Source organism: Pyxicephalus adspersus, chromosome 8, assembly GCF_032062135.1.
Source record: "Pyxicephalus adspersus chromosome 8, UCB_Pads_2.0, whole genome shotgun sequence".
Classification (NCBI taxonomy): Eukaryota; Metazoa; Chordata; class Amphibia; order Anura; family Pyxicephalidae; genus Pyxicephalus; species Pyxicephalus adspersus.
In genome coordinates, this window is record NC_092865.1 from 30,312,907 (window position 1) to 30,325,937 (window position 13,031).

The 13,031-nt window shown below is 36.3% G+C and overlaps 1 protein-coding gene across 2 annotated transcripts in view; it reads left to right on the forward strand.

Moving 5' to 3' along the window:
* Window positions 1-11,246, forward strand: part of KYAT3 (kynurenine aminotransferase 3) — a 33,273-nt gene extending 22,027 nt beyond the window's left edge. For both annotated transcript variants that reach the window (XM_072419911.1, XM_072419912.1), the window contains 7 exons: window positions 17-137; window positions 1,452-1,528; window positions 5,241-5,330; window positions 6,118-6,304; window positions 8,061-8,134; window positions 9,254-9,340; window positions 11,016-11,246. In XM_072419911.1, coding sequence (XP_072276012.1) covers window positions 17-137; window positions 1,452-1,528; window positions 5,241-5,330; window positions 6,118-6,304; window positions 8,061-8,134; window positions 9,254-9,340; window positions 11,016-11,069 — 690 coding nt within the window. In that variant the 3' untranslated portion in view covers window positions 11,070-11,246. The remainder of the gene's footprint in view (window positions 1-16; window positions 138-1,451; window positions 1,529-5,240; window positions 5,331-6,117; window positions 6,305-8,060; window positions 8,135-9,253; window positions 9,341-11,015) is intronic.
* The last annotated feature ends 1,785 nt before the right edge of the window (window positions 11,247-13,031 follow it).

The window sequence follows — 13,031 nt, forward strand, 5'->3', positions numbered from 1 at the left end:
TTTTTTTCACTTTCAGATATATACAAAAGAAGAACTACAAGTCATCGCGGACTTGTGTATAAAACATGATACACTCTGTATTAGTGATGAAGTATATGAGTGGCTAGTGTTCTCTGGAAACCGACATGTAAAAATAGGTACTGTTAACCACTGCAGACAAATATATACTTTAGTGCACATAAGCAGATGGGGGGGGGATAAAACATCTTAAGGCTAAATAGAAGCAAACATAAGCAAACATCTAGGAAGCTTTGAACGGCCGAGTTTGAGAAGGTAGATGTAATATTTGCAATTACCCCAACCTACATAATGTACTTCTCTGGGAACACGGCAGCAGATCACTGCTATCCCAACTGTCCACCTGCTTCCAGCATGTTTCTGCATGTGATTCTATTGCCAGATCTATAGTATCCATCCCCATAGAAATCCAGATGCTTGACTCCTTCAGTTTAAAAATTGCAGAGTATGTAATCATGCTTGTAGTTGCTTGAATGGCAGAATATTTGTAGCAACAATTCCAGTTAAAGACAATAGATAAATATATTTTACAGATTACTTATAATTTTCCGACCACTTCAGTTCATGCTTCTTGGTGTTCTACTTTAGTAAGTCAGTGCAACAATGATGTACAATTTGCAACATTAACATTTGATTGGTTATTGCAATCAGAACAATGACAAATTATCTCAGCACTTTGCATTTAGAGAATCTTAAATTTATGATCATGGCAAATGCCGAAACACCTTTCATTCCAGTTGTGTACATGGTAAAGAAATCCTATCAGGTAATAAATACTGCAAATGTTGAGTATCTATATGTCCCTTCTTCAACTCCCTCAGTAGATGATTTCAGTTTGAGAGAGTATGGTATAAACTTGTGAGACAGTCGTGCTCCGTAGCATTTCTCAGCATCGTCAACCCAAAATGTTTTTGGGCACCTGAAAAGGAAGCGTTAAAGCTGTTAACTAGTGATGTACGGGGATACCTGATGATAGTACAGACTTTGGGCAGATACAACATCTACATTTCACTGTTGTATTTATATGTAAAAGAATAAAGTGTTTACCTTTGAACTGTAACAGGGTTGTAAATATGTATTATTAAATCCAATCATTTTTTTTTGATAATATGTGCCACTGTTGCAAAATCCTTATTATTTCTAATCCAAAATTATTACTCGGATTTAGAATGCAATTTATTGGATAAATATGATATAGTATAAAGGCTGGCAATAAAGTTACAAAAAGTAATCTGCTTTAGGCCGTTGACACTATGTTATTTGGAATGGCACCCCAAGGCATTAAAGTAATGCATCTGCCTTGCAAAGTGATGAGATGCTCACACATTACATTAACACCTACACTAGCATGCATTCATCAAAAGCAAATGTGTGATTCCTGCCTTCTGCGGCTAATATGCTGCAACAATTCAATATTTTGTATTTAATTTCAGCAACTTTACCAGGGATGTGGGAAAGGACCGTAACTATAGGAAGTGCAGGAAAAGCATACAGTGTTACAGGATGGAAGGTAAGACTTATAATGGGAGCCATTGCAATTGTTGTCGTTTCTAGCTCCTAAATATTGCTTTTTTGTAAAAGTTCCAAAGCTTTGTTCTGGAATGTTTGAATTAAAATCGTACAGTTTTTAATTCATCTGGTCCATACTATGAAAGGGCCCAAACCTGGTGAATGCCAGTAAAACTATAGTTGCAAATAAGTGAAGTAAAATCATTTGTAAGTAATAACATTATCAGCGCGCATAATATTTGCAAATGTATTTGGATACAATTAGAAAACAGCCACTGTACTACTTTGTGATAGTGCTGCAGTGCAGGGAAAATATTGAACTGGTAACATGGGCAAAGAGTCCTAGGGAATTGCTGTACTAGGCCAGCTTAGGTCACAGTAAGTAAAGGAGGATCCTGGGACCCTTCTATGCAGTGAATCTGCTATTCCTTGAAACATTCACTGGTGGAGAATCAGTCACTGCTCTCCAAAACAGGTAAACCTGAAAGATGCTCCACCAGAGGATGTTTCAGTGAATGTCAGATTTACTACTTTATCAATAGATCAATATGACTACATTTTCAAATTGACCGCAGGATGTGTGAGGTATAAACATTCAGGTGCTCACCCCTAGTTCTTCCTAGTTGCTGCACTAATTATTATTCTCACATTGCTGTGCATTGCATGAAATGTTGAAAGGTGTATTTTAGTAACAAAGTGATTAAACAACTTGTGGGTAGTTATTATCTTTAGTGGTTTTTTGTTCTCCTTCTCCACATCTTTTATTCACAAAGCACAACATACTGGGATTTCCTTATCAAAGTTTCTGAAATAAGAAACGTAGGTATTACCCATAAGTCAGGCAAAGTATTCAAATAAAAAAAATGTTTCAATAATGAAAGTGATAACATGATGGAGCACCACAAGCAGTCTTTATTTCACTTGGAGTTTTTTTTTTTAATGTAAACAAATAAAATTGATTACTGTATGTTCTCCTTGACATACCTTCACATTTTGTGAGAGAATCAGCAGGCACTCTACGTAAGTACAAATCAGTGAACACTGGTCTCCTTTCTCAATGAAAATATGGCCATTGTAATATAATTACAGCATGTGATGACAGCAGCTCATTATCATTTACTTTCTAATAAATGAAAGAAATATAGTTTGTTTTTGATGTTTGAGTTTTTCTACAACCAGAAGGAGGTGATGATACCGAATTTGAGTAAGCAAGTGTTAACCATGGGACAGCCTGGGAAACCTCCAGCAGAGCACCAATCTGTATACACTCTAAAAGTAAAAGTATTAATTTGACGTTTGTTGTCAGGTGCCTGCTGTTGTAGCACTTCCTGTGGGATACTTTAGACCACAGAAGATTACTCTGCAGGGCCCCTGTGGAGTAATGTCTATTGGCAGGGATAATAATTTTAGAGCAGATGGTCCATCAAGGGAGTTCGAAGATTAGAAAAATGCTGCTACAAAGAGACTTCAAAGTACTGTCATGTGAAGAAGTAGGAATACCCCATGGAAATTGCTTTATTTCAATACTTTTTCAACAGGAAAGCATCAGATTTTAATTCAAACCGCTTAACATGATTTACTTGGACAAAACACACAAAAATCTTTTTAACAATTTTTGTAGAGGCCAAATATCAATTCTGTTTTTGGCTTGTGCCAAACACATCTGCAGTTGCTATAGCTAAGCAACCCTTTGATTCATCACATAACATTGTTTCAGAATGCCCATTTTTTGCCTTATGAAAGACATGCTCCCTTAGGAAGTTCTGAATATTGGCACATAATCTGGAACATTCAGATGTAATTTTATGGATTTGAAGTGGTGGTAAATGTATTTTTTGTTTCATTTGTCTTTATTTCAAGAATTAAACAAAATTACAGAGGGGTGTATACAAAGTACAACAAAACATAGTCAAGGTTGCAAGGAAAGTGCAAGAAGGGTAAAAACACTACTCAGCCAAATAAAGCGTTACAAAGAATAATCTCAAATTACAGTACATCTTGGATTTTGTAGCCAAGTCAACCATTCAGAATTTACTTTGTTCATCCTACCATCTTTAATAGCAAAGATCTTCTTGTTCGATCATTGGGAGTAAAGATTTCTAATCATTTCAGAAAGGCTGGGAGGAGTTGTACATTTCCATTGTCATAAAATATTAAGTTTAAATCCTACCCATAAGTGGATAATTGGTACCCTGGCTGAAACAGAAATAAAATCTATGCTCAAGTGTAAAGAGCTAATTGAGGGATTGGAGGCAGAAAATTCTGATACAGTCTTAAAAATGGTGTACCTAAAAGATCTAAGTGAAATTCAGAACCAGAAAACATGTAAAGGCGTGCCCAAATTACCACAAAGCCTCCAGAGAGAATTCTTATCCAAGGGTACATAATGTATTTGGACTATTGCAAGTGAAATTTGGTGCAAGAATGAAATTGCACAGGATTTCCACATCTGCAAGTTCAGGCCAGTTATAAACAGTTCAAGGATATTAATAGGGGTGAAGAACTCCTGAGGTGTGAAAGGCTGAAAAAGAACGTGCTTACAGACATTCCAGGCCTCAAGAGAGGCCCTTAATATAGGGCTGGGGTAAATGTATTTTAACATTTCTGTTTATGTGGCCAACTGAAGTTTTCTTCATTTAGATTATGTTTACCTGCAGGCACTCTTTGTGATTGAATATCTAATATTTACTTCAAATTCAAATCTGTTAAATAAAATGAATTTCAATGGGGTTTACTTTATCATATGACTGTTTATTCTTGTGGTAAACCAGCATTTATTAATATGCTGAAAAGCAATATTTTGATGGTTATAAACTTAGGCTGCGTACACATGTTCAATAATTGTCGTTGGAAAGGACAATCCTTTCACGATCCTTTCCAATGACAAAAGATTGAACGAGCACCATTCTGCTCTATGGAAAGGGGAGAAGGGAGAACAATGGAGCGGCACCCCGCTGCACTCTCTCCCCTTCACATCCATTACAATCGTTCATCATTCGTTGATCCGCCAGGACGGATCCATGAACGACGTCTGAAGAGCTCTGTACACATGCCAGATTCCCGTCCGATACCAGCCTTGAGACGATTATCCGACGAGAATCATCTGACTTGTGTACGTAACCTTACTCATCTTTCTTTTGTGTCAATGGCTAACTTTATTTAGGGAAAAATATATTGAGAAACTGTAAAAATGTTAAATGTCTGGCTGTGTGCAGATCTGCACTCATGACTCTCCAGATTTGCATACATGTTTTTGGTCAGTGACCCAAAATGTATTAAAAGACAAGTATGCATCCTCTGTGTGGTTATACTTAGCCCTGGCCATGAACCCCCTTAGATATAAATAGGCCAATACTCTGAGTCTGGAAATGCCCTGCATCTCTGAAGAAGATTTCATCTTTCAGTTAGTAAACCATAGATGAGGCCATTGCTGTCCATCTTGCTGAATTAAGTAAGTGGTTGGGTAAGAGGTTTCAAATTTTTAATTTTGGGCTGGGGAGGGTGGACTAATATGCTTGGGGAGGGTGGACTAATATGCTCTCATCATTGCTATTTCTCTCTTGACTGGCTTACTTTGGTACCCTACCAATATAAAATAATTGGTTTGAGAATCAGGGTGTCTCTAGATTGTAGTCTATCCAGAGTAAATACAATAATAAATAAAAATAATAAATTCATTTTACCAAATAGTAATACTTTTTTCCCCCCCAAAGCTTGGTTGGTCTATTGGTCCTGCACATCTAATTAAACACTTGCAAACAGTCCATCAGAACCTCATATACACCTGTCCTACTCCGTTACAGGTAAGTGTTATTTGTTGGTTTTTACCAGCCCATACAACCTTTACTGATTTTTGTTTATTTTAATGAGTGTTTTATTTTCAGTGAGTACGGATTTTCAGTTCAATACACTAATAATATATTTTGTGGACTGTATTTATAAAGATATTTAGAGGCACATCACTTCCAGTCTTAATTTTTACACCATCTAAGATTTCATTATTATCTTTCTCCAATTCTCACATCAGCACATAACATCTTGCTTCTTGTCCTATTCCCAATATGAGGGTCCTTTATACATAGTGGCCATAGGTGTATTGGGCCTGATTTATTAAAGCTCTCCAAGGCTGGAGAGGATACAGTTTCATCAGTGAAGCTGGGTGATCCAGCAAACCTGGAATGAATCTAGTCCAGGATTTAAAACATTTGCTAAATCCACTCCATGTTTGCTGGATCACCCAGCTTCACTAATGAAAGTGTATCCTATCCAGCCACGGAGAGCTTTAATAAATTAGGGCCATTGAAACATCATTTTCTTCCTCCCAATGTGCTTCACAGTGATCTGAGCAACTAACTTAATACTTAGGTCATTCTGCTAAATAGTTTTTGGGAGATTTACAGTGGTGATCTCTAATTAATTTGAATCCACAAAGTGCTTCTAAGGCAGTTCAAGTTTATTTTCTGTTATTATTTATTTTTTATGTATAAATTTATTTCTGAAGTACTGGGAAGCTGCAAATATACATGCAGCACACAGAGATTGTAGGATTGGGTCCCATAAGACAAAATAACCTTTTTTGTTTTTTTGTAGGAGGCTTTGGCTCAGGCTTTCTTCAAGGACTTTAAAAGGATGGACGAGCCCGAATGTTATTTTAATGCACTACCTCAAGAACTAGAGGCCAAGCGTGACCGAATGGCTCGCTTGCTTCGAGAAGCAGGACTAAAGCCAGTCATTCCAGAAGGAGGATATTTCATGATTGCTGATGTTTCTACACTTGGTAACAAAATAACTTTTATCTGACCTAGTCCTATATTAACTGTTTCCTTTTCCATAATACAAAGAATGAATTTCTGTGAAATTACAATATGAATGACAAATAAAAATAGGTCCTAGTAATTCATTTCCAAAACACCTTATAGGTATACCTGGATTTTATCAGTACTCCAATATCTATATATAAAAAATATCTATATATAAAAAAGAAGTATTTATGATACAATTGAAACTCTGTAACCACATGGATTCTAACAAATAAGACATATGAACATTATGTGGTAGTAGAAAAGCAAATCCCACCAGGAAACCTTACTAGATCCTGGAAATTACTTGAAAAATACTGGCATCCCCCGGGGCATAGAATGAACTCATTGGGGACCACATATGAGGAATGACAGAACCACATGACTTGCCGGCTTTAAAGCAAATCTATGCTTGGCCCATGCAGGAGAAAGCAACATATTTACTTTAAAGCAGAACTCCACAAACGTATATATATATCCCATCTCCTTTTACTTTCCTCTGCCAAAGGTAGCTGCAGGCAGAACAAAAAATGTATCCTGTACATGGCTATTATGGGCTCATCCATAATATTATTATTATTATTATTATTATACAATAATATTATTAAAAAACAGGATTTATATAGCGCCAACATATTATGCAGTGCTGTACATTTTATACAGCAAATAGGGTTTCCAAATTACAGTGACACAGGATGAGGAAAAGACCCTGCCCCAAAGAGCTTGCAATCCAGGAGTTTGGGAGTATTTTTCTTCAGCTCCCATTCTCAAGAGAGCAAAGAAATTGTAAGTATATGCTTCTGGTGTTGGAAGGATTGTTAGTCTGTTGGTCGGCTTTTTTTTTTTTTTTTGCAGAGGGCTTTGCATTCTAAGTCTTTCTGTTCTATCTCAAAAGTGTATAAAAATGCACAACTTGTTTGAAACGGGTCAAGAGGAGGACCACTGTACCTGTCAATACATTTTCTTAGAAGTGTCACAAATGAAAAGTTAAACTAATCCTGTTGACACAGATGCTTTTTGAGGCTCCAAACATTTTAACCTACCATATACAATATACAGGCTAAATAAAGCGCACTGTACATGGTTTTAAACTGTAATATATGTTAGGCACTGGATAGAGAAAATAGTGGCTAAAAAAACAAAAGAAAACTACTTCATAAAATAAGAATATGGGCCTGATTTATTAAAGCTCTCCAAGGCTGGAGAGGATACTTTTATCAGTGAAGCTGGGTGATCCAGCAAACCTGGAATGGATCTTATCCAGGATTCAAAACATTTGCTAGCAAATTACTTTGACTAAATTCATTCCAGGTTTGCAGGATCATCCAGGTTCACTGATGAAAGTGTATCCTCCCCAGCTTTGGAGCACTAATAAATCAGGCCCTGTAAGTACATCAGTCCCTGGCTTATATACAGATGTTCTATGTACTACAGTGACATCTAGTGCTCATTTAGTAGACTTCAGCATGCACCAATACAAAATATCAAAGGTTAGAAGACTATATATAACATCATGTTTATTTTCAGAAAAGATGATGTAAGAAAACATGATTATAAATCACATGCACACAAAGTTGTATGCTATAATGTTTCAATGAGGGGACAAAGGTTTGTTACATGTGGAAGATTTAGGAATGTAAAACAAGTCTTCATGTGTAATATGTTAATTGTAATAAATGTATTTAGACTTCTGCTCTATAGTTATATGTATTTAGTTTTATTTATTTTTTGAAGATGTGGATTTCTCTGAAATGAAAGAAGATGAACCTTATGATTACAAATTTATTAGGTGGATGATTAAAACTAAGGTGAGTAATTCAGTGTTTCTAGAATTTAAGATGACTCAAATTGTACTTTTGTGTCGCAGCAAAGCATTTGGAACATTTCTTTCGCTTGCTTGCTTCTTTGTATGTTTTCATAGTGTAAAACATGTCATATGTAGGTAAGTGTGAGCTAATAGTGATATAGAAATATTAAAAACTCACTGTTTTTAAACTGACTTCACTAAAAGCAGACTTCCCATATGCATGTCAGAATATTTTTTATTTTGCTTAACTTTTTATCTTAAAACATACACTCCTCTTCTGTACTACCCCTAGTGTTGACACAGCACCCCTTTTTAGTTTTGTACATGCCTAAAATGGAACTTTTCGAAAAAAAAAAACACATACTTTTATTAGGTATAAAGCCGTCGATTCCTTCCAAACCAAGCCCAGGGCTGTCCATTGTTCCTTCTTCTTTCTGGCATGGATTGGACACCAGGTGCACCATCTTCTCCCTTCTCTTCTGGCTTTTTCTTGTATCACCCGATCTAGCACTGTGTTTGTCTTTCTGAAAATGTGAAAAAAAAGCTGATCTCAGAAAAGCCCCCTTTGATGCAGTGCTTGATCTTGGGCATGCACATATATAAATATATATATATATATTATATTTAGGAGTCAGCACTGCAAAATGGGTTTTAGTTTGAGGTGATGGGGTGAAACTTCCCCAGAAACATAAAGCTTGCACAGATCCATTTAGGGGTTCACAGATATGGGAGCTAAAGTAATTGATTCATTACTCAAAGGGCCTGATTTATTAAAGCTCTCCATGGCTGGAGAGAATACACTTTCATCAGTGAAGCTTGGTGATCCAGCAAACCTGGAGTGGATTTGCCCCAAAATTGAAAACATTTGCTAATTATTTTTGGAAACCCATTCCAGGTTTGCTAGATCACCCAGCTTCACTGATGAAAGTGTATTCTCTCCAGCCTTGGAGAGCTTTATTAAATCAGGACCAAAGTCTGAATATTGCTGCAGGCATTTAGTTGATGCTTCAAAGGTTTTAATAAGGTGTAATTGTATGTGTATTGTGGAAAGTAACTTCAATGTATTGCCAAAACTGACAAGGAAACATCTATGGTTAAATTATATGTTATGTTTTTTTAGAAACTGGCTGCTATTCCAGTAACAGCATTTTGTGGATCTGAATCAAGAAAACAATTTGAGAAATATATCAGATTCTGTTTTATCAAGGTAAGACTGTATATTTTTTGACAATACTTAGATTGTATAAGGAAGCCTATTATTAAATGGGATCCAGAAGAATAATTTATTTATAATTAAATTTATTTTTTTCTCATGATAAATTCTGATACCCTTGTCCTACTTCAGGCTGACTGCATCCTTATTTCATGGGAATAGGTTGCCATACACTACATTACCACTGCTTATTTATTTTGAATGGGCCCTGACCATTGAGAAATCACCTTTGTATTTATTTTCACAACAACATGCCACAGTAGAGTTTGCTGTAGTTGTTGTATATATGCAGTAAGGTGGCATTCAAAACAAATAACAACATACAAAAACAGGTTGCATTATGCATAACGTGCATAAACCATTGCTATGCGGTTAAGATCTGCAACCATACACATTACCGCAGTGCACTATGAAAATTGCTTCATTTTTATTGATGATATCTGGTAGTAGTGGTCATATTCAATTGGACTTGTTTTTGAAATGTTAAAGATGTTTTGCAGCTTTCCAAGCTGCTTCAGAACTGAAGAAGTAGCTTGGAAGGCCTCAAATTGTCTTCAAGAACAAGTCCAGTTGGCTGTGAATAACTATTACCAGATATACAATGTCCTGGATAAATGAGAGTCCTCACAGACATACTGATGTTACACTCTAGTTAAATCTTATATACACAACATGGCTCTACTGACGCCAAATCTTTAAAATTGCTGTAGTACTTTTTATTCATACCAGTGAACCATCTCCAACCTTTCTGACAGCATGGCCCGGTAACATAGTATAAAATTTTGCCATTGTCCCATATATGTACAGCTTACACTGCTCCACTATTCTCATCAGCTCGGCCTCCTGTCAGCACACTAGCTGAGATTAGCAGAGTACTGTAAGAGAGCTGGGGTGCTGTCAGGTGGCAGAGCTGCTGGGAATGGCAGAGTAAGGCTTACATACATTGCTCTGGCATTCTCATAAGCTCCTGTGTAAGCAGTGGGAGGACAGCTGCCGGTGCTCCCGCTGGTTGCGCTTCTGCTGTCACTAGCTTTAAGGCACTGTAAGGAGGGCTGCCAGCGCTACCATTGCTGGCGCTTCTGCCTCCTGTCATTTGTGCACTGGTCCATAGCCTGGGGGTTGGGGACCACTGATTTGGAGGGCTCAGTATATGTCTTCGGAATAAAGGTCACAGTGTGTTCTGGGGTGTAGGCTCTCACCATACTACATGCAATTTCAGGATAGAATATCAGCAGGAAAGTTTTGTTTATCATACATGGAATATTAATTCAAGCCATGACAAGCAGCTGCTATAGCAGCTTTTACATGTAGATGGGAATTGGCTTCAGGCTGTCGGTAGCATTGAGTTACGAGAAAGGATGAAAAAGGTGAAACGGTTTTGTAACACTAAAAATGTAAAAAGTGCAATTGTTTATAATGCATAGTATTTTTTTTAGCAAATTGAATGTCACCCATCTAACCCATGCATTAGAAGGACACTAAAAATGACTGATTTACCACCAACAATCCTTAGAAAAGCCTGCTAAGTATTGTTCCACATCATTTTCATAAAACTAGTCCCTTTTTTGGATTGTAGTCATAGATCTTGTTTCTTTAAAAATATTCTGAAATGTTGCTTTCACAAAAATATAAAAGAATGAGGGTAAATAAATGTATTTATTTATTGCAGCGAGATGAGACATTGGACGCCAGTGAGAAGATATTGAAAAACTGGAATAAATGAAAATGACAAATAAGACTAATTTAGGAGCAATGTCTATCTTAATCAACTGTTTTCAATGTTTGATGCTGGTATCTGACATACAGCATCAGGTAAATAAATATAATTGGTGCTGCTTTATTTAGATTGTTATATTTCATGGAAACTGAGCTATAAATAAATTGTCTTAGCTGATTTTTATACAGGTTCTTGTTTTTCCAGGTCTATATGTTTCAATTGCAGTAATTGATTCTCCATGTTTCAGAATTTATCAAATTCTCTGCCTTATAGAGTCTGCCGACTCCTGAAAAATGAAAATCTTCTTGTTTGGTTCATATCAATCTCAAGAAAGCTGCCTGAACAATGGTAGACATTTTGTGATCATTTCAATTGACTAAAAATAAGACAAAAATGTTGAATAAAAAAAAACATACATTTTGTGAATACATGTGGAAGCCACATGGTCATTACAGGTTCCTATGATAAATGTGACCCCACGTATAGAAATGCAGAAAGAACGGGTTTACTTGGAAAAAGCCCTTTGGTCCCAAAAGGTATAGCAGCACATCAGCAGCCCGGACATAGCTCTTTGCATGGTGACTTCCAATGTGTGTTTGCAATAAATCAAAAAAAAAAGTAACAATTCCAGTTGTTCTCATCTGTTTGAGACTAGTACACATTGGAAAAGTGAAAATGAGTTCTAAAATATAAAAATATTTGAAAATCCCAGGTTAAAACAGAGGTTTTGTTTGCTTTGATTTGCATCTACATGTGGAAGCCCCATACTACCACTTCAAGTAGAACTTCTACATAGCTCAGGAGTTGCTGACTGAATTGAAATGACTTAACACCTGCTATAGGACCCATGATTGCACATCATTACGCCCATGATTAGACATACTTCACATCATTTTGGTAGCAATAGGAGGGTTAAACTCAGCAGGTGTCACAAAATGTGCCTAGAACTAAAATAAAACTTTTTTTTTTTTCGGGGACATCACACTATATGCATTTATATATGTTCTTCTTGGCATTTTCCAACCTTCTCTTGCTTTGTGCTTATCAGTAAAACCGCCAACTAGATGGCTGATCATAACCATTACATTAGCGCATTTTTATTATTTGTCAAAGTCCAATTGCTGCGGGGGTGGAGGGGTCACATGTGGGCTGTTCATCTCTCCCATACTCCCATACATTTCGTCTTACTTCTGTAGCACCTATACTGGAGAGACACATTACACCGTCAGAGGGTAAAAACTAATTTTTCTGCTATTTATAGACTGGAAAAAACAAGTAAGCACAGAAACTATAGGCACACTTTATTCATGCAAACAATGAACTTATTGTATAAACCCACACATACATTTTTTTTAAATGCTACTTTACTTTTATAGTTTCTTTTCAAAATGAATGTTATAATCAGGGGGATTAAAGGTATAGTGTAGTATGTTTTCTAGTTCTAGCAAAAGCACATTTGCTCAATTGACCACAAATATTAGAGATGGATAGTTTGAAATTGGGGAAGCGCTGGGAGTCTTCCTACATGAGTAATTCTGCAATTGATTCACTTGTAACCATCTATTGATAGTTTTTCTAGTTGTATACGTAAAAATAATCTCTCTTGTTCCTTGCCACTCGATGATGATAGGATTCAATGTAACAGTTTTGCCATTATAATTATTATCTTTTTGGGGCCATTTCAGACCCAGAGCGAGCTACTGTTCCTTTTAAATTAAGAGGATCGATTAGGAAACATTTTTCATTGTGTTTACAGCAGAATATGCTATTAGATGATCGTATCTAGTGTGTGTACATTTTTGGTGGATTTTATTTGAACGATCATATCGTTACAGCATGTACAGAATCGTGTACTATATGATTGTTCACAACAATCGTTGATCGGTCGTTAATCGTTCGTTTTCTAACGACAATTATTGCACGTGTGTGCCTACCCTTACATTTGTAATAAAGAAGAAGTGTTTTCTT